Here is a 22,948-nt window from a genome sequence, read left to right as displayed (position 1 = left end):
TCTGGTTAACAGAACCTGGTGAGAGGACCACAAGTTACCCCATGCTGGGTTTCCCTAGGTGTCTAGTTTTCAGAAATGTCCAGGTTTGCTAGGTTTTCCTTGGTACCGGTTGAGCTAGAGGCCAAAATCCACAGCTAGGCACTTTGCAAAAAACAGGTCAATTTTCTGTGGGAAAAAGTGATGTGTCAACGTTGTGTTTTTGGGGCATTTCCTGTTGCGGGCACTAGGCCTACCCACACAAGTGGGGTACCATTTTTATCGGGAGACTTTGGGGAATGCTGGGTGGAAGGAAATGTGTGGCTCCTCTCAGATTCCAGAACGTTCTGTCACTGAAATGAGGAAAAAATGTTTTTTTCTCCAACTTTCTAGATTTGCAAAGCATTCTAGGTAACAGAACCTGGTGAGAGCCCCACAAGTCACCCCATCTTGGATTCCCCTAGGTGTCTACTTTTCACAAATGTACAGGTTTGGTCATTTTCCCTAGGTGCCGGCTGAGCTAGAGGCCAAAATCCACAGATAGGGACTTTCCAAAAAACATGTTAGATTTCAATGTAAAAATGTGATGTGGCCATGTTGCGTGTCCTGTCACGGGCATTAGGCCTACCTACACAAGTGAGATGCCATTTTTATCGGGAGACTTGGGGAACACACTTGGGGAACACAGAATAGCACAACAAGTGTTATTGCCCCCTATCTGTCTCTACATTTTTCCTTCCACATGTAAGACAGTGTGTAAAAAAGACGTCTATTTGAGAAATGCCCTGTAATTCACATGCTAGTATGGGGACCCTGGAATTCAGAGATGTGCAAATAACCACTATTTTTCACTCTTTATATTTCAGCAAATGAATTGCTGTATACCCAGTACACAATGAAAACCCATTGCAAGGAGATTCCCCTTTATTGGCTCTGGGTACCTAGAGTTCTTGATGAACCTGCAAGCCCTATATATCCCCACAACCAGAAGAGTCCAGCGGAAGTAACGGTTTTAAAAACCTGACATTGCAGGAGAAAGTTATTGAGTAAAAGATGGAGACAAATGGCTGTTTTTTTTATCTCAATTTCAATATTTTTTCATTTTAGCTGTTACTTTCTGTAGAAAAACCTTGAAGGGTCCACACAAATTATCCCTTGCTGAATTCAGAATTCTGTCTTATTTTTCAGAAATGGTTAGCTGTCCAGGATCCAGCATTGGTTCCTCACCCATTTCTATCACTAACTGGAAAGAGGCTGAAAGCACAAAAAATAGTAAAAATGGGGTATGTCTCGGTAAAATGCAAAAATTGGGTTGAAAAATGTGGTTTTCTGAATCAAGCCTCCGTGTTCCTGAAAGCTGGGAAGATGGTGATTTTAGCACTGCAAACCCTTTGTTGATGCCGTTTTCAGGGGGAAAAACACAAACCTTCTTCTACAGCCCTTTTTCCCATTTTATTTTGAAATCAACATTTCTGCTGTATTTTGGCTAATTTCTTGGTCTCCACCAGGGGAACCCACAAATTCTGGGTACCTCTAGAATCCCTAGAATGTTGGAAAAAAAAATACGCAAATTTGGCGTGGTAGCTTATGTGGACAAAAAGTTGCGAGGGCCTAAACACGAACCCAAATAGCCAAAAAGAGGCCTGGCACCTAAGGGGGAAAAGGCCTGGCAGCAAAGGGGTTAATTTTGAACTTGTCATCTCTCTTAAAACATTGCAAATAGAAAGGACTTCATGGTAAACTAGCTGCCATTGAGCAACATATTCACTTTTACTTGTCTGACTAACAATTCCCTTGGAGCTTTTCTGTGATCCCTGGATCATCTATTCCAGTTTCATATCTGGAGCCGCAGCATTGAACCTTCCATCTCTGTCTTTCACCACAAAATGTCTTTGGATGAATTTTCTGTAGAGGTATGGTTTTTCCACCTCTAGCTTCTTTAGTCTTTCCAAATACCAGGACCCATATCTCAGGTAGTTTATACAATCAAATTTGCGAAACATAGTAATCAGTGACTCCAGAGTCTTCACATGCAGCTCCCAGTCACCTTCCCGATCAGAATGTACCAGGTTTTTCACTAGAGCTACCATGTGTAAACATATCTCCAGTACTTGCAAAGTTCTGATTTTTCTTCACACTGTTTGACAAATCTAAGAACTTGTTTTTCAGGTTTTCTGATTTTGAACTGAGTTCACTGAACATTGCCAGGCTTTGCATTATGCATTTTGAATGAAGTGCACCCTGTGCCTTGTTCACTTCTGAGATAAGATGCAAAACCTATTTTGTCATTCTTGTTCCAGAATGCATTCCAGTGCAGTGTTTCTATAGCCTCAGAAATGATGAGCATACTTTGTAACGAACGAACATAATGAGTTTAGCTCAATACTGACTGGATAGTTTGGCTTCCAAAGATTTCCGCCTCAATAAGTGCATTGTCTATGCCACATTGTGAGGAAACAGGGCTGATTGCAGAGGCCCCCTAACTTTTTGCCCCCATTTTCCACTTTTTGATGGTGTTTTCCTGACTCCGATGGTGTCCTGGGTACTGCTAACCAGTCCCAGGGCCTGTGCTCTGTTTAAAATCCATATGCAAATTAGGCTAATTATAATTGGCTAAGTCAACCTACCCATAAGTCCCTAGTATATGGTAGGGCATGTAGGTTTAGGGACCACAGCATAGGTAGTGCACCCATAGGTGCACTGCTGAGGTGCCCAGTGTCATTTTAAAGGCAGGCCTGCCTTGCTGGCTGCTTTTAAATTAAAGTTATATGCAAATTCGACTTTGGAATTAAAAGTAGTTCCAAAGTTTTAAACTACCTTATTTTTACATAAAAGTCAGCCCTATGGTGAGCCCTATGTGCCCCTAGGGCTGGGTGCCATGTAACTATAAGCAGGGACCTTATAAAAGTAGTTTTATAAGCCCTGGTGAGGTAAAAACAGCCAATTTTGTTTTTCCCTCATTGTAGTGAATGGCCTTCATAGGCTAGAATGGGGAGACTTATTTTAATTTTAAAAGTCCCCTTAAGTAATGGATACCAAGAGTTTGGTATCTATTTATTTGTTATAATAAATCCCACAACTTCCAGTTGTGGGATTTAATATAACTTGCTCAGGTAAAGAGTTTTAAACTTTACCTGAAAAGTTGCCAATTTCAGTCCTGCATTGTTTTTGCTGCTGTGCTCTGATTGGCCAGCCTCTGGCAGCCTGGCCAGGCTGCCTTGATGAGGTGTGAAGTGGCCTGGCTTCACAAAAAGAGATGTGCCTGTGGGGGGGAATTTCCCCTCAGCAGATGGTGAGGCAGGAAGGGGGAGGGCTGCCAAACTGGTCTTCAAAGGCAGAGAAGGACATTTGGAGCAACCCAGCAACACCCCCACATCCTGCAACCCCAGACAACCAGGTGCCCCCTTGATTAGATTAGGAGAGGGCAGGAGAGCGGTGTGTTTATGATTTTTAGCCACACCAGTGGGTGGGCTCAGCTAGATGTAACCTCCAAAAATCAGATTCAGCCATGATGGATTTTTGAGGAATGTTGCCTCCTGGGATTGATTTTTGCCACACTTCCCAGGAAGTGGTCATCACAGGGGGAAGGACCCTGCACCTGATTGGAGAACCAGGACCCCCCTGCTTTTCACCCAGGAGCAAGGATAAAACTGGCAGACCTGCACCCACACCTCCGTTCCCCACCACATCCCTACCAGGAAGAACTACAGAAGAAGAAGGACTGCCCTGCTAGACCCCTGGCCTGCACCTGGAACCTTCACTCAGAATGACTGCACCAGCTGCACACTTGGGCTTCACCACAAGAAGGACTTTGCCTGGCTTCAACTGGTTCGAGTAGGGACTCCCTGTTTGCTACAGGTGAAAAATTGCTAACCAGAGTCCCCTGCACCAACTCCTGAAGAAATCAACCAGCTGACCACTGCCGGATGGCCAAAAAGGAGTTTCCGCCAGGTGCATTCTTGGAGTTGTAGTCCGCACCCCCCAAGGTTCATCTCAGAGCTTCTGGACCCTTGGGGTGAGCTGTGGACCCCAAAAGAACCTTAAAAGAACATCTGGGAGAAGCCCCAGAAGTTTGGAGTACTTTTGAAAAAAAGCTCCATAAAGGGACCGACCCGCCACAGCAACTCTAGCTGGCTTGCCACAACCGCGACCCGGCCTGATTTCCAGGTTCGTCCCGGTGAAGAAAATCTCCAAAAAAGAGACTAAGTCCAAAGGTAAAAAGTTGACCGGGACCTCCCAGCCAGCGTATCCGAGGAGGGCTCCAGGGATGTCGGATCAAGATCCAGGTTTGCCCCAGTCGGAGGATTTTCACCTCAAAAAAACAACTAAGTCCGAAGGTAAAAATCTCCACCAAGGGCTCCCGCAACACGTATCCGGAGAAGAGTTCCAGGAGGTTGGAGTGGACTGGCAGGTTCGTCACGCTGAAGAAAATCTTCAGAAAAGAGACTAAGGTGGTCATTCCAACCCTGGCGGTCCATGACCGCCGGGTTGGAGGACCGCGGGAGCACCGCCGACAGGCCGGCGGTGCTCCAATGGGCATTCCGACCGCGGCGGTAAAGCCGCGGTCAGACCGGCAACACTGGCGGTCTCCCGCCAGTGTACCGCCGCCCATTGGAATCCTCCAAGGCGGCGCAGCTAGCTGCGCCGCCGAGGGGATTCCGACCCCCCCTACCGCCATCCAGTTCCCGGCGGTCCGCCCGCCGGGAACCGGATGGCGGTAGGGGGGTCGCGGGGCCCCTGGGGGCCCCTGCAGTGCCCATGCCACTGGCATGGGCACTGCAGGGGCCCCCGTAAGAGGGCCCCTAAATGTATTTCACTGTCTGCTGCGCAGACAGTGAAATACGCGACGGGTGCAACTGCACCCGTCGCACAGCTTCCACTCCGCCGGCTCGATTCCGAGCCGGCTTCATCGTGGAAGCCTCTTTCCCGCTGGGCTGGCGGGCGGCCTGAAGGCGGCCGCCCGCCAGCCCAGCGGGAATGTCAGAATTACCGCTGCGGTCTTTCGACCGCGGAACGGTAACCTGACTGCGGGACTTTGGCGGGCGGCCTCCGCCGCCCGCCAAGGTCAGAATGAGGGCCTAAGTCCGAAGGTAAACTTTTGACCGAGGCCTCCTGCGAGCTGTAGCCGAGCAGGGCTCCATCACGGTCGGCCTTAAACTTTGACTTTGACCCGGTCGAGGTGCAACCAGATGATCCGATTGGCGCTTTTTGTTTCTAGGCACTAAAAAATAATAATTCTTTAAAAATTCTTTTCTCCGGTTCCCCTTATCTGATTTTATTCGTTTTTGGGTCATTTTAAAGATGAAAATATAATCTATTTTTATAAATTGGTTTTGGATTTTTAAACTGTTTCCTGTGTTTTATTGAATTACTGTTTTGTGATATTTGAATGCTTTACACTCTGTCTCCTAAGTTAAGCCTTGTCGCTCGTTGCCAAGCTACCAAGGGTTGAGCTGGGTTTAATTTACTGAGACCTAACTGGACCTAAGTGGAGGTTAGTGGCCTATTGCTAAGTGTAGGTACCTATCTGCCCTTACTAATAACCCATTTTCCAACACACATCCACTGAGATAACGTCCTGCGCACCTCAACACAACTTTTGTCATGCAACAAAATGCCAATCATTGGATAAAGACCATCGAATTTTAATGGATTGCTCATAAAAATGTCAGCTATAATACAGAAAACACTTTCATTGCAGAAATTTGGCAGGATAGGCTAGCCTTCTAGCCGAGCACACACATTTTGGAATTTTCTTAGAGCTGTGTATACTGTTGCATAGTTTGCGACTGGAGATGGTATTACTGGTAAAAACCCAACCTTCCTCAGTGGAATGGTATTCTGGGAGATCCAAGCATGAATTTCAGCCCATGGAGGAACAGGCTTTTCTTCATCCTTCAGTCCCCACCAAATAAGCAATATGATAAATTCAGTTAAATCAGCTTTGTGGACAGCATCAGGTAGAAGAAGAGTCATGTCCTCAGCCACTTTGAAACTTTGTGTAGACTGGGATGTGTTGATGGCTTCTGGTGATTTTACACATGTTGGCAAGGCAGTTGGATTATAAGTTTGCAGCTTAGTTTGTTTATGCCCACAGCTTGCACAGCTTGTTTTCCAGCAGCTACTTCATTGGTACAGTCTTGAAAAAGCACCATGGCAGTATCATGTGTGCTGGATGTTCCAGGCAACAAACAGCGGTCTTCAAAATCAAAACTATCACAAGCAGCAATTGTGAATCTTTTCCTGGTAAAGTGACTTGGAATTGCTGTGCATTGGGATTCACAAGATTTTACAGCATGAGCTGCTAACACGTTCCTGCTCCATACTATGTCATCATAACTTGCTGATTCACCACTTCTATTCATTAAAGTGATTAGCTCTTTACTTTTGCAGTTGTCATAGATTGTGTGGGCAGTATTCATGTGTAGCGGAGTCTTCTTTTTGCCGTGATGTAATTCATAAAGCATGGTTTGGAAAAGACAGTACATTGGCACAGCATAAGCCTGCCTTCCACTTCTTCACTTATATCCTCAAAGCCATCATCAATGTTGTTGGCTTCTGTTCTGAACTCAAGAACTTTAGTTTGTAACTGTTTTGCTTTGCTGATATTAAACAATGATGTAAAAATGTTAAGTCATTCTTGTTGACTCCCATGCTTTGTGGAGCTCTGGGGCATCACAAAATTCATCACTAAGTCCAAAATCTAAATCTTTCAGAATATTTCTTGAAATGGTTCCTGCTAATTTTACTGCATACTATAATCTTATTTTGGCAGCAAGGACTTCAAGAGTTATATCAGCTGATAACAAATTCTGTCATTGTACATCCTCACCAGAAAAATCGTAATTTAATTATTATGGATCAATACAGTTTCATCAATGTTGACCATTATTTCTCTGGTATCACTGAGTGTGAACCTGTAGCCAGCACTCAAGAGTGGCTTTAAAACTTCACTTGCTTCTTCAAAGAGTGCCAACTTAACTGAAGGCTGGCGGTAATGTTGCTGCTGGGAGCTCGTTGTACATTCATATTTTCGATTGTATGCATGCAAGCAATTTGGGTGGGCATAAAAATCCACTTCAAATACATTCACCTTGTTGTTTAGATCAGCTACTCGGCTGAAAACTTCATCTTGGAAGAAACTAGCTGCAGATAAAAACATGTTTGTCCTCTGAGACTCACATAATCTCTACTTTGTTTTTTCGTCAATGCTTTTGCCCTTTGCTCTGGCAAGACCACAAATAACACATTGAAGATCCTCTGCTTTCTAATTAGTTGTTGGAGGTGGATGAGCAATAGCCATCAGACTTCTAAGTGGATGGGCATTGGGTTTGGTTGTCATGGCTTTCTCAGAAGACTCAGATTCTTGTTGTGATTCACTGGTTTCTGCTATTTTTTTAATCATTTTTCCAGGCTTTTCCTCATTATATATAACTTGTAGCAATTGTTGTCACAATGATAAAATGTTTGATGCTCTTCACCTACCAGTTTCATTCTTTTGTGAACTTCGTCTTGCTGTATTTCTACAGCATCTCAAACTCTCTTCTGTCCAGCTGCAGATGATGTTAGCATTTCTTTTGGATTTGTTTGTCATATGACACATATTTCTTTGTTGAAGGAGTCCTCAGATTTTTCAGTTAGCAATACTCTGTTAAGAGGTAAAGATCCTCTGATGCCACCTGCTTTGCTCATGTTTACAAATTTGAACCAACTGAAAACCTGAAACAAAAACAATATTAAAATAAATTAACAATCTGATTGCTAAAACAAATCATTATAGAGCCGCCTTTTTGGAAAATGATGGAGGGGTTGCTCTGAGGAGTTATTTTCTTTCTCTATAAGACATCTTGACCCCCAAAAACTATGTTTTCACACAAGTATGTAGGTCTCATGGTTCCTGAAATATTACATCATCACTGCAACACATCTGCCATTTTTAAAAATGGTGTCCAAAAACAAATCAGCCCAGATTAGCAATGTCAACCACAGCTAAATTATTTCTGTAATGATCCAAAAACACATATCAAAAATGAAAATCTCTGGACAACAGTTTTTTAACGGAGGTATATCAAGTGGCCGGGACTATAGAGCAGAAAAGTCAACATCTTCTCAGATGGTAAGTAAATCACTGCATTTATGAGTCGTGGTCGCAGTTCTGGAAAACTTCACTAAATATTTCAAGATTTTGACTTTTGTTAGCATATTGCTAGTGTTTATATGCCCTTAAATACCTTCTCTTCTTGAAAGAGTGTGGATGATGTCCCTGACTTCTCCTGCTCCTCCTGGCCTGGTGTTTGATCGTCACTGGTTGTCAGCTCCTCCCCCTCAAATGGCTGGTTGCTTGCTCTAAGTTCCTCCTGGGATGCTTGTTGATCGTCACTGTGAGGTATGACCCCTTCCTCCTGGGATGCTGGTTGATTGTCACTGTGAGTTAAAACCCCTTCCTCCTGGGATGCTGGCTGATCGTCACTGCTGGTTATGACCCCTTCCTCTTGGGATGCTGGATGAATGTCACTGTGAGTTATGACCTCTTCCTCCTGGGATGTAGGCTTATCGTCCTGGGGTGGTTGAGTATCCTCATTCTGAGGTTGTGTAAAATCACTGATGTCTGCCTCTCCCTCTTGGGGCTCCTCTTGAGATACTCTTGGTTCACCTTGAGGCATTGGTGGTTCATCACTGCTTCTAACTCCTTCATCTGCTGCTTCATTTCCAGTTTTCAATCCTTCTTCAGTCAGCGCCGGCTCATCACTAGTTTTCACCTCTTCCTCTTGGGATGTTTCAAGATCAATGCTGTGTTTCGAATCGTCAGATTTAGATGGTGATGGATCACCGGTTTGCTCTGGTTTGTCCATATTTCAAACCACCTGTGAAGTGAGGGAAAATTACTAAGAGTGAAAGAGACTTACAGCACAAATTTTACATACACAACGCAAAAATAATATTCACTCTGTACTGAACAGGGCTATGACCAATGTGTATTGATTTATTGAATTGTTATTGTGCACACTAGGAATAAAACACCTTCAAGTCATTTTAGATTGCAACCATAATAATCAACAATCAACAAGGCGTGTTACTGATATAGTGTAATATTCTGATACACTAATGCAGTAGTGGGGTGGATGGGTTGGAATTCCTGCTCACATCTTTCAGGCGACTGCAAAAAGTAGGGGCTGCCAGCAGGTGATGAGAAGCAGCATTTGAGATGGTGTACAGAAGGTGCACAGCAGAACATCAGGGATGGTTAGCCTGATCTAAGTTAAATAGAAAACTGTTAGTCTTCCAGAACAACATTAGCAAAAATCTCTCCCTTAAGTGTTTGGAGTCTATTCAAGTATTCACATGCCTGAGTGGTAAGGTTTCTCTGCTTTTTGTCAACATATTTGAAGCAGGAGGTCTCTAGTATTTGTAGACTGGAGGAGCATAGAAGATGGTTGTTTATGCAGTGGTTTATCTTTTGGAAGTGCTACTCAAGTCAGTGCATATGGGATGCTTTGTATGCAAAGCCGAGGATGCTGAATGTGCTTCTGGACTGACATAGAGAAGCAGCTGAGTATTAATTGTATCATAACTATAAGGTCTTGCTTGCTTAGACATGTCAGTCCTCTGTGTAGGAATGAAAGAAGTGGCCTTACTCATTTCACAACAGCATGCACACAATACAGATGAGGACCCAAGAAAAAGGGGGCCTTGGTGGAGGTCCTATCTAGCATATTGTTAGAAATGGGCCACATTTAACCCACTTGGATAATTTGCTCAGGAATGAGATGACCAAGCCAAGGTCATCTATGATGCTTTGGTAGACCTTAATAGGAGCATGTAGTGGGATTATGTCTCAATCCTCCGAGAGGTTAGGAAGGATGCGAAACATGAAGCAGTGCACATCTTCATTGGTGATGATCATAATCCAGACTGCAACAAAAACAACTATCTTCCATTTACAGACCAAATTCCTGATTACTAAGGACCACTTTGTGATTACCAAGATAAACCAGTTTTGGGAAAGCAAACAGCTGAAGGCCAGATTTTGGAAAATAGTCAAAATAGTGGGGAAAAAAGGGAAAAAAAAGACATTACGGACCCAGAACCAAACAAGAATCGCTTGTCCGAATGGTAATACAAAAATGTCAAACTGGCCAACAATTCTTAAAAGGAAACTGAAGTGATTAAAAAAATAATATAACTAAGGAGATATTTGAATACAAAGTGCAGGATCAAAGTAATGTTTTCACTAATTCTATTGCAACCTTAAGCAGGAATGGCAGGAATGGCAACAAAAGAGGACAGCAGCGCCGGCTTTTGGAAGGGGAACATGGCGGCCAGTTAACAGACTGGACCGCAAGCTCTCGTCGGACGGGAGACGCCGAGGTCACGTGACGCGTCGTGCCTGAGAGTCAGAGTTGTCTGGCTGGCACTTGGGAGGGCTGCTGTTGCTGCTCTGCTTCGGCGGCCGTTGAGTCCCCTGGGAGCGGACGTTGAACGGGAGACGCCGGGGGGAGCCGGAGAACGTTTAATGCGCCGTGCCTGAGAGTTGGAGCTCCCAGGCCGGCGCTTGGAGAGAGCCGCTGTTGCCACAGAGGCTGCTTTACCTCAGCGGCCGATTTTTTGCCCATTGGGAACGGACTTGGTCGTTTCGAAGTTTCTGGTGTTCCGGAAGGGGAGAGAAAAACAACGCGAGAAGGATCGAATTTTGGCAGGTTTTCCCTTTTTTTACTCCCCGGTCTAGCACGGAGTGGTTTCCTTTGGGAGGGGCTTTTTAGCTCTGTGACTTATTAGACTTTGGACTTTCAAAACGTGTATACTGTTTCCGGACGCTACCAATAAGTGTTTTTTTTCTGGATTACACTGGGGAAATATACCCTAACACAGAGTTGGGTTTTCCATTAAACCTGTAGACACAAAAGATTTTAGGAAATAGTCTTTCCTCCCGGCTACAGCCTGTTGGGCTTGAGAACATTATGGTGGGTTGATGATTTAAAAAATTTTAAAAAACACATTTTGCTACTTGGTTACCTTATTTACCTCATTTCTCCCCTGCCGTATTGTCTTCCCGGCCTAGGTCGGGTAATAAAAATAAAAAACGGCGAATAACAAGGGGGACTCATGCGCTTCGGCGAGAGGTGGTAAGGTGGTGGGCTGGAAGCACGTATCGAATTCCAGTATCTGGGCAGAGGCGGTGAGGGGTGTGCGACGTGGGAGATCTTATACCTTTCGCTGTTCTCTTCGTGGGGGCCTACCGGAGACTCCGGGTTTTTCAACTAGGAGAATTAAAACGTGGAGAAAAGATGTTACAGGATAAGCTAGAGTCATTGGAAAACAACATGAGGAGAAACAACATTAGGCTTTTGGGAGTCACCGAGGGAATGGAAGGAGAAGATATTAAGGGCTACGTGATCGCTCTAATTAAGGAGGTTATCCCGAACATAGCAGTGCTTAATTTGGAGGAGGATATTCAAAGAGTCCATCGGGATCCGTTCAAGAAGAATCCCGGAAAGAAAAACCCCAGGAGGATTTTGATAAACTTCAACACATACTCTATTAAGGAAAGAATTTTGTCTGAAGCCCTTAAAGTTGGTGTTTTCTCCAAGGGAGATTGGTCCTTCAGGATAAGATCAGATGTCTCCAAAGCAACGTTAGACAGGCAGTGGGAATTGGGAAATTTTATGCGGGAGCTTCGCTCTCTTGGGGCTACGGTTCAATTAAGGTTCCCGGCTGCTCTTCGCATCATGTGGAAGAATAAAATGTATAATATGAGAGATCCGGGGGAGGTTAGTGCATTCATAGATCAGATTAAGGCGTCCCGGTGAGATCTAGGGGAAAGTCCCGTCCGACGGGGAGTTCGAATTGAGGATAACAGGATGGTTATCCTAGTAGAAACAGGGAGGGTTCCCCTGGGGGGGGGGTTTGGGTTTGGTTGTGTGTTGGTGTTGGTGGAGGGTGTGGGAGGCATTGGGTGTAGGCGTTGGGTTCGGGTTAGGTGGGTTAAAAATGATAAAAGGAAAGTCCTCATAACTTGCTTTAATAGGAGGGGGAGTTGTGTTCATGATTTTTCTTTTCCTTCTTTTCAGGAATGACTAAGTATGGTAATTTAAGATTAAAATTTCTTTCTTGGAATGTTAACGGTTTAAGGGTGTTACATAGGAGGAGGAAGATTTTTGAATATTTAAGATTGGCAGAGGAGGAGATCATTATATTGCAGGAAACCCATCTTCAACAAGATGAGTGGGAGAGTTGGTTTAAACGGTTAAATTGGGTTTCATTCAGTGTATGCTCTTCCCAAACTAGCGTGATTAAAGGTGTGGCAGTCTTGATTAAAAAATCCGTAAGGCTTAAGGTAGGAGAGGTGCAAGTTGACTCTAGGGGGAGATGGGTAGTGGTAGAAGTGTGTTTATGCGGCTACTGGGTCACAGTGCCGACGCCATTTTAAGAATTATTTAACATTTTACTTCTAGCTAGGTACCCAGTGGTGCTAGGTGGGGATTTTAATATACTGTTAGATCCTGCTCATGATAAGTCGACCCCCCGGGGTATGGTTAATTCACCTAAAATGAGGGTACAGGTGAAGCAAGCCATGTAGGATTTAGGATTGATAGATATATGGCACTGGAAAGGGGGTGAAGGAGATAGGTACACATTTTACAATAAAAAATATGGGCATAGATCTAGAATAGATTTTTTCTTAATACATAAAAGTGTATGCTCAGAGGTGAGAAAGGTAGCCCATAACCCAGCACACCTTTCGGATCACTCAGCTGTAAAACTACACTTGGATATCAGGGCCGTAAGTAAGGGTATTAGGAGTACAATTAATCGCGCTTTACTCCTAGATGACTCAATAGTAGAAGTGTTAAAAAAAGATACAAGAGACTTTTTCAACTTAAATTAAGGAACAGCAAGTTTATGGTGTGTTTGGGATGCGTTTAAGGCTTATATTAGAGGAAGGCTTGTGAGCCTGGCAATATACAAGCATCGTGAAGGAAGGGAAAAGCTGGGAGATATGGAGTCATCATTAAAAACTCTGCAAGTTTTAATGCATAATGCACGACTAGAAGGGAAGGATGACCTATTAGAGCAGTTGACACGCCAAGAGGGAAAGGTTCGGATTGACTTAGATGCCTTTTTGGAGAAACGCAATAGGTTAAAGTGGGAAAGTAGTCGATATGCACACTATGAATATGGAGAAGGTTGTAGTAAACTGTTAGCTTGGAAGGTTAAGTCGGACCTTTCTAAAAGGTATATTTTATCGGTTAAATCAGATCTTACGAACCAGATCTGTGTGGAGCAAGAAGAGATTGAGGGGGCATTTGTATCTTTTTTTCAAGAAATATATTCAGAAAGCTTGGTAAATTCAGAGGAGTCGATCAGAGCATTCTTGGAAAAAGCGCATCTCCCAGCGCTAGAGGAATCAGCAAAGCTTTCATTGAATTGTAAGATAAATGAGGCTGAGCTTGTTGAAGGCATAAAAGCCTTGAAAAAAGGAAAGGCAGTTGGCCCAGATAACCTACCTAATGAATTATATAAGGTCTTGGGGGAAGAACTTATTCCATTTCTATTAGAATTATTCAACTCTATGCTGGTAGAGGGGACACAGATACCTAAATCCTGGAGAGAAGCGATAAATTGTTTATTGTTAAAGCCAGGTAAGGATTCAATGTCTTGTTCATCCTATAGACCCATTTCCTTGTTGAATGCGGATTACAAACTGTATACAGGGATTTTATCTAGGAGATTGGGGAAAGTTATAGGTAATCTGATTCACTTGGATCAAAAGGGTTTTATGAAGGGTAGCCAACTCCATGAGGTAACTCACGAGTTATTCGCTGCAGTAGATCTGGCGGAACAAGAAAAGGCTCCATTAGCGATTTTGACTTTTGATGCAGCGAAAGTCTTTGATCGTATTAATTGGTCTTTCTTAAGGGCTGTGTTGGAAAAAGGGGGCTTGGGAATTCCTTTTGTTAGGGCCGTTAGGGAACTGTATAGATGCCCCTCTGCGAGAGTCTTGGTTAATGGCCAACTATCACAGGAATTCAGGATCTGGCGGGGCACGCGACAGGGGTGTCCTTTATCTCCCTTGCTTTTCAATTTATATATTGAACCTTTGGCAATCTTTCTGCGGTCTTGTAAGGACATTCCCCCATTCCGGATCGGGGGCTGGGAAAAGAAAGTATCGTTATACGCGGATGATCTTATGCTATACACTAGCGATGTTAGGTCTACTCTACCCATGGTTAATACACTGATGGAACAATTTGGTAGATTTTCTGGTTACACTATAAATACAGAAAAGACGGAAATTATGTGTTGGAACTTGGCTTATGCTTCTCCCTTAGTTAAACAAGAGATCAGATATTTGGGAATCCGATTAACAACTGATCTTAATGAGGTACCTAAATTAAATTTTGACATAACTTACAGGGAAACCAAAAAACTGCTAAAGGCGTGGGCTGCTCTTCCACTTTCTATAATCGGAAGATCTAATATCTTGAAGATGTGCATTCTTCCAAAATTCACCTTTTTATTTAACACAATTCCACTAGAGTTTAAGGGGAGCTGGTTTAAAAAACTACAGGGAGATCTATCCTCGTTTGTATGGGCCTCCAAGGGAGTAAGGATTTCTTGGAAAAAGATGAGTAGAAAGAAAGAGTGGGGGGGAATTGCGTCCCCTGACTTTTATAGGTATTATTTGGCTTTTCAACTAAAAAATACCAGAATGCTATTGAACAAGAAGTCAGAGTATGATCTGGCCTGGAGAGCTTTGATGGCACATCTTGAGGAAGGAGCAGACCATTTCTTATATAAATTTGGACACCCAAAGTATTTCAAGAAGGTACGTTTGAAGCTCCCCAGACAGGCATGTAATGTTTGGATGTATTTTCGGAAGGTGCTAGAGATACCTTATTATTGTAGTTCTGCTCCCATCTGGGATTCACCCGGTACCCCTGAATGTCTTATCGACAAACTATCAATTCCTCTGAGATCGAGTGGGACGGTAAGATGGGGTCAGATTATAGAAGGATCGGAATTGTCAAGCTGGTCTGCTTTTCAGGAGGGTACTGGAGGGACAGTTTCTAAATTCAAGTATTTCCAGATATCTAGTTGGGTGAAATCTCGACGAACAGGAGAAGTAGGGAGGAGCTCATGGGAAGGGAAATTAAACCAGATAGTCATTAAAAAAGAAGTAGCTTTGTGGTATCATGCTTTGTTGGAAACAGTAGAGGATGGTGCATCCCTTCCCTTGTTGAAGTGGGGGGGGGGATTTTTCCAACCCTAGAAGTTACAGCATTGTGGCAAAGGTCTTGTTCAGAACTGTGGTTTACTATTAAACCTGCAGGGTTGAAGAAAAAACATTTGTTTACACTTCACAGGGCTTATTGGACACCGGCTAGATTAACAGCTATTGGGAAAGTTAAGAAAAACTGTCCGAGGTGTGGGGAAGACAAGGCAGATGACGTTCACATGTTTTGGCAATGTTCAAGGTTGTTGAAATATTGGGAGGATATAGGAAGCATCCTAAAGGTAATCTTTAATGTAAACTTAAAAATAAATCTTTCTATGGTGGTGTTTGGGGTTTGTGAACAGGGTATAAATTACCAGAGAATGTCAGTACATCAGGAGCACTTGTTGTTTGTATTAATGCTTTTAGCTAGACAAGAAATATGTCGTAAATGGGTGGATCCTCAGCCCCCCCTTGTTCAGGATTGGCAAACATCTGTAAATCGACTGTGCAAAATGGAACAACGAGGTCCTTTCTCTAGAAGAGACAACTTTTGGGTGGACTGGGAAAATGTTTATCAGTAGTTCATCAAATTTGTGCTTTGTAGGTTCTTTGTTCGGTCTCCTCTTCTTGAAACTTAAGTCCAATGATTAGAACACCCCTCATCCTATTGGGTGCTGCTTTGGTTACGATCAGGTCTCGAAGAAAATAATAAGACTTGGTTGATGGTAGTCGATTGGGAAAAGAGCAATAAGTAGAACAGGTGGGGCGGCCCAATAGAGGTGTGGATCGCATACCTGGAGACATACTACTATTTGCCGTGGACATTGTCTTTTTCCTCTCAACCAAAGCGTGGGTGACGAAATGAGGACACAAGAAAAAAAAAAAAAAAGAGGACAGCAGCAATGAAAATAAATAAAGGAGGGACTGTAAAGGGAAAAAAAGATGGCTGAAAAGTCAGTGCGAGACAATCTTAGACGACAGATTCAAAGAAAAGTAGTAGGAACAAAATGTATAGGCACAGGTGGAAAGAACGGAGGTCGAAGGTGCTGATCACAGGTGGCGGGAGAGAAAATCAGAAGTGGTCTCAGGATCAAGCATGTAGCTCATCTCAAAATCCATTCCCTGTATTTGAAGCAGATTTTTTTTATTTGAGCTGGACGATGTGGTGCTACACCATCAGAGGGGAGGATCAACCGTTTAGTATAGGTGATGACAATGAAAGAACTGCCTTCTAGGTATAAATGCAAATGTCTGCAGCATACAGAACGTGGATTGCTTCTATATCAAACTAAAAATACTTTTCCACATTCAAAATCACAGCATGATTGATTGTGCCACAGGGAGATCATCGTCATCTGATAACTTTTGTGACAAGAGGGATCCCAGGTCAGAAAGGCTTGCATTGACAGTCATGAGTGCTGGTCTGCACCGGATCAAAATAGACTAAAGTCATTTTTTAAGACATAGCAACCCTGATATTGTGAACACCCTCTTTTGGGTGCTGTTCCACACCTACTCAGATGTCTTTCTAAGTTTTCTAAGTGACTGAACCACAGTCAAAAGGCTGGACAAGAATCTGTACCAGAAAAGAGAAATGTCCAGAAAGCTGTTCTGGGGTTGATGATGGCACTCTTGAGATCCTCAACCTTTTCTGAATTACCTCTGACACCACTGCAATGAAGAATATTCCCAAAAGAAGCACAGAGTGAGCTTCAAAGTGAACTTCATAGACTGATGTTTCTATGTACTGAGGCTGAGGCCACTGCCTTTCGTTTCTGAAACTGGTTTTCAAACATGTCTTACATTCTCACTGGTATATATGAGGATATCATTGATAATGTTAGTGACCTGCAAATGATACAGTACTTTATTGGTAGTGTTCTGAAACTTCCTAGCAGCAAACGTGAGCATCTTATATCCATAAAAATCTAGGTATGTTGAAAATGTTATACATCTGGATCCTAAGTACAGTTCTTGTTGAACACAGCACTGATGTAGTTTGAGTTTTTAAAAGCACAGCTAGGTGACGTCAGCAAAGATGTCAGTGACCCATGTACTTCACATAAGCAGTGCATATTGGATATAGCCCCCAGACTGAAGAAAGGGAAAATTAAAAGTAAATTTACCATGCTTTGTGAAGGAGATCTGCCATTTCTGTGGGTCACCCAAGGTTTTTGGCCTTTTGCTGGATGACATATTTTTGCTGGTTTTTGATCTCTGTGCACTTTACGCCTGCAAACCAGTGGGAATGTTCCTGTGCTTCTCCTTTAAGTATGGTTGAATTGGTATATTTAACTTGGCTATAAGTGCCTGGTATAAGTTACACAAATCACCAAGGGCCTTTAAGTTAAATGTCACCAGTAATGGGGGTGTGGCCTGGTAGGATGACCAAGAGGACGCTTTAGTCCTCATCTCTAGGACCTCATAAATAAATCCAGCATCATTCTGATGTTATTTGGGAAATTTAACCTGCGTGTACCTAGGCCTCACCTTGTACAGCGATACATAAATCTCCCAGAGGAGACTTCGATCCCCTTGCTGCAACACTGTGACCTGGACCGAGGCGGGAGATTGTGGTGCATCCGCAGCATACTGAGCTGGGAGACACAGCCCAGCTGGACTTGTGGTTGGGACTGGGCTGCGGCAGCGCTCTTCCTGCTGGACCATGACGGGCCAGGCAGCATTGGTTTCCCCCTTCCCTTGTATGGTGTTGTGCATTCCATCAAAAAGCGGAGGCAGCTCGCTGACAGCAATCGCATGGAACCTTGTGGAGCCTTGCCAGTGGCTCTAAACTCTGACATGGGGAAAGAGAGACCATTTAAACCATCCCAACAAAGACAGAGCAATACTCTGAGTGGCTGTGGTCCTCAGGCAGGCAGGTGAGACAGATGTGTTGAGATGGTGGGCCTAGCACTGGTTTCTGAACCCACCAATGTTCCGATTTTGCTGGCAATCACACACACATATAACAGGTGTTAGGGACAAAAATTGATATCATCTCCATTGAGGTCAACCTATTTTACTCCATTGGTTACAGCATGCAACAGAGTCATTCCCAACCATTAGCTTGTGCCAAGCATAAATGTGGCATATCTAAGCACCCACTTCAGAACACTACTGACCTGAGGAAGACCAGAAGAGGATTAGACCTGCTGTTTACGACCTGACAGGAGCCCTGAAGAATTGGACCTGCACCCTCTTGTACACAGGGCAAATAAGTGGACTTCAAACATGATACGGAAGACCAGCTGTTTAAACTTCAGGGTTACAAGCTACAAGAGGCCTTTACTGCAACTGCCCAGCTGGCCAGTGGCAACTGGTCCTGGGCTGGACCCTGCTTTTGGTCTCTGCCTAACATCCCATGAACCTCAAAGTATATCTCCTGAGGTCCTGGGGACTTTAAAAGTGTAGTGTACTCCTGTAGTGGATTGGGACTTAAAGTACTAAATCAGAGGGTAAAATGTTAGTGTATCTGACCTGTGTTATATTGTGGTCAGGCTCAAATTGTGCATTGGTCCTAGTCTACTGTGACCACTGATTATCATTAGCACTTCGTGCTTCTTGGAGCTATTAATAATTAAAACTTCATATCTCCAGTTCCCCTTATTAGACTTTTGTCATTTTGTTTATTACATTTTACTAATTTTTCTAATTTGTTTTGATATTTATATTGCTTTGCACCTTGATTTTATAATTGTTTTGGTACTGCATAAAACAATATAAAATCTTCCCTTTTTTTAACAAATATGCAACTCCTAAGGTAGGCCCTGGACAACCCAAACTCAATGCTGGGACGGGCATGAAGGGGACGAGATGCCCACATTTTTATGACTTAGAACTGACTTTGTGGATGCAAAGACTTATCAGCAGAACATTGCGCTCGACCTGAAGTAGTAAATAGAGGGGAGTGGAGAGAGATCTTTACCTTTACATAAACATTTTTTTCAAATACTTTTTCATTAAAAAACAAGGACGACCACCTGACAATTTTTGACTTTTAATTCTATCTGGTTTTATTATACGGGCTAAAACTCAAGCCGTCATTCTGAAATTACCATGGTAAATTACATGTAACTGCCTTATATTGTTGGGCGAGTACCTCTACCATCGAAGCATACATTTTAAGTTTGTAAGGGTTAAAGCCTCTGTGCCTAAAATATGCCTCATTTTACATAACAGTGACATTTTAAAGGTGACCATTAGGTTTACCACAAACACGCTCACTCATTTTATTGGTTTTGTGTATATGTGCATTCCGGGCCTTGTTTAGCTGATGGTAGGATCTTATGTGTAAGGCCTTAATAGTGAGAAAAATTGAAAATGTATCCATTAGACATGTTCTTTCAGTTGTGTACCATTTGGATGCTTTAACCCACCACACAGTCAGAGCGCTGTTCTATAACGGCTGTTGCACATAATTTCTTTTATTTTACTGTCATGATAACATTTTGTTGGATATACAGTTTTTTTTTACTAAGACGCGTGTGTGTATATATATATATATATATATATATATATATACTTTCTTAAAGGTGTCACAAAATAATGCTCCTTTGTCAAATTAATCTACTCTGAAATATTCTGTGATCAAGGGAAAGATGTTGAGCCAGCAAAACAACAATAGTGTTAATATATGGCGCATTGCAAGCTGGCTGGCTCAAATGGCTGATGGCAAGAACTCCTGAGGCGAGTCAGTATCCGGGCACCCCACCATCAAAACCTTGGGTTTTAAGAGACTCACAATAAGTCTCTTCTCACCCAATCACTGATCACTACTTGGGAGACACTTTATGGAGATTTTGTAAGCAGTGCTGCCTGAGTATTAGTTTAAAATAAGTGAGGTATCATGGGCGTAATACATAAAATACATAGAAAGGATGAAGGAGTTTAACTAGGAGAACCACATATATGTTAAAGAATAAAGAGGACAATGCCAAGCTGTTCCAACTCCACATTGGATAGTAAGCAGTGCTGACTGAAAGGGACACACAGTAATAACCTGGAATCAATCATAAACAGAGGATTTAATTCACTTTAATACATTGACTTTCGTTCCCAGCTCACACAGACTGGATGTATGCCTGTATTTCTCTATTTTAATCATTTGTTTGGTAGAAGGTACTTACAGCAAGTGGTATCATGGTGCTAGGACAACACACAGACAGCAAAACACCACAGCACACAGGCCTATCCAAAACACTCAATATAACATTAAGGTATGCAGTCAATATTTGATGGAACTGATATCAGAGAGTATTCCACATTTTAAGGCTGGAACAACTTAAATATCTCCTCACAAGTGTTTTTTTTAAAGTGGGGAAACGTCTGAAGGTATAGAGAGCCCGGGCTGAAGGCTCTTGTCATGACATACCAAGCTACATACAAATTGCATACCTTGAGAATTTTGAATTCCGCATCTCCACAAAAAGAAGTGTTCAAAATGATTCTTGATATCTAGCAATTGGGAGCACTTAATTCACCTATCAATCCTTTCCAATAACTTTGTAATATCTTTGATTCCTCTCTTTACCTAAAAGTAATCTTGCTGGGCATTCATCCACCGCTAACATGTGCAAATGTGTTCTTCTCTTCAACTACTCTGGTGGCCCATAATTTCATACATTTCCTTCTTTACCCATCTTAATTTAAGCATTTGGCAAAATGGGGAAATGGTGAAACTAGCTGTTTGACAACCACACTCTTTAGAAATCTGGTATCCGTGCAGCCAGCATTAATGATATTATGTCAGTGTTCAATATCTCATTCTCAAACATCCGTTCAGAAGAAAATGCTACCTGTAATTCTAGCTCTCTATTATGTGCATCATCACTGGATTGATTGATAGACATTGATAAGGCCCCCAATAGAAAACTAAAATCATAATACTAATTACTATTATGATTTGCTAGGCCTAGACACTGTTGTTGCTTAAACGTTTAAAAGCATGCTCTGAACTTTATGTAACCCCTTGCTGCATGATTTGCAAAACTTGCTAGGCTGGCACATATTTCTATGAAATTATCTTCTATAATCTCTTCTTGACTTGAAAGACGCTACAAACCTGACTTTAAACAATAGAGACAGTATCACGTACACCATTACCCACCTACTAAACTGCTTTGGTGTGCACTGACGTGTATTTAGAAAATAACAACAGCCTGTGTGATTGAAACATTAACATTATATGAATAATGGGAATTGAGTGGGCATTATACTTATGTATGTAAAATTGTTCTTGCAGAGGTTAAGAAATGCATGAGAAAGTATCCAATACCTGCTGCTTGCCAAGAGAAGCATTGTTTAATTCTTCAACATCTCAAAAAATGTATAATTTTGTTAGTAAATGTATGGATCAAAATAAGTATAAAAGGTGTCCTAGGGAAAGAGAAGGCGAGTGTGAGAGGATAGAGAGCGAGAGACGACCACAGTGTCCTTGGCTTTGAGCCACCACTTCTTCTGCAACTGATGCTGTCAGAGCGGAGGGCCACAGGTGAATATAGAGCGTTATACGACAACTGAGCTATAAAAAGATTGAGACGATATTCTAGAGTAGCCGCCCTGAGTTGACTGCATTGGCTAAGGAGAAAAGGTTTGAGTGTATGAATTTCATGAGAACTGTCTGGCTACAGAGCTATAAAATACGACAGAGTTTATTCTTTCCACTGCAGATACTGTATTGAGGCTGAGAGAGAAAAAGAGTCAATACATTGTTTCAGAACAGTGTGATAGCCACAAGCACGAGTAGATAACCGTGAAATCCTAGTTAATGAAACAGACTGAATGTTCTTTTCTAACTTTCCCAGGCTACGAGACAGTATTATTCCAACTTACCACATTTTGAAAGACAGAGTCGAACAGAGTAGGGACAGATTCAGGACACCCTTTATATGTGGTTCTGTAACCTTATGCTTGATTATTAAAATGATATTCATTCATTTAAAATAAATATTTCAAAACTACTAAAACTCTCTTTATTGACTCTAGAAAACTGATTTATTAAATAAGTGTATACAATTTAAAAATTATTGTTTGCAGCTTACTAAATTTCTTACAGGCACTCTCGGATGGTCCAGTGAAAGAGAAAGTATTAGCAAGGAAAAATATAGCTAATTAATCAACTGTGATTGTGTATCTGGTGTGGGAGTGGTGCACCCAGTAACATCCACATTATCTGGCTATCAGTGGGATACCAGAAGTCATTTTTTCCTTTTACAGAAATGCCTTTGTAAAGGCACCATTAACTGGTTTGATTTTTTTTTCTCATTAAAATAATACAATTAACATTCAATCAATCAATAATCTTCATATGATCATTTAGAAAGACGATCATGAAAGATACAATTCATGCATGCAAAAATACAATGGATAACATTGAAAACAAAAATTCACAAGCCGTCTTCAGATTAAAACCATACCATCATCACTATACAAGCCTTTGAATTGTACGATCACAAGGCAAGTTTTCAAGTCAAATCAAGGATGTGCTTAATGCAGTTGGATAAATACAATCATATGATTTACAGCTACATACCAAGGAATAGATAATAACATAATACATTAAAAGTGCTCAGCTGGAATGGGGGAGATATCAAACAGACAATAAATTACGTTTTCGTAAAGGTGATTTAAAAAAACATCCCATATGAAAACAGACCAGAGGATTGCCAGCAGGCAGAGGAATTACATAGCAAGCCTATACGATGAGAAGCTATACAATTTAAGAACACGTTTTAAAAGCTTTTTAGTCTGAGGTTC

The 22,948-nt window shown here is 42.2% G+C and overlaps 1 protein-coding gene across 3 annotated transcripts in view; it reads right to left on the bottom strand.

Annotated features, from left to right (window-relative positions):
• TEX55 (testis expressed 55) overlaps positions 1–22,948 on the bottom strand; it is a 404,270-nt gene that overhangs the window by 379,830 nt on the left and 1,492 nt on the right. For all 3 annotated transcript variants that reach the window (XM_069202663.1, XM_069202664.1, XM_069202665.1), the window contains exon 2: positions 8,208–8,840. In XM_069202663.1, coding sequence (XP_069058764.1) covers positions 8,208–8,828 — 621 coding nt within the window. In that variant the 5' untranslated portion in view covers positions 8,829–8,840. The remainder of the gene's footprint in view (positions 1–8,207; positions 8,841–22,948) is intronic.

Source organism: Pleurodeles waltl, chromosome 8 (assembly GCF_031143425.1).
Source record: "Pleurodeles waltl isolate 20211129_DDA chromosome 8, aPleWal1.hap1.20221129, whole genome shotgun sequence".
In the NCBI taxonomy this organism is placed as follows: domain Eukaryota; kingdom Metazoa; phylum Chordata; class Amphibia; order Caudata; family Salamandridae; genus Pleurodeles; species Pleurodeles waltl.
Note: the sequence above shows the minus strand (reverse complement) of the source record. Positions and strands in the feature narration are given on the sequence as shown.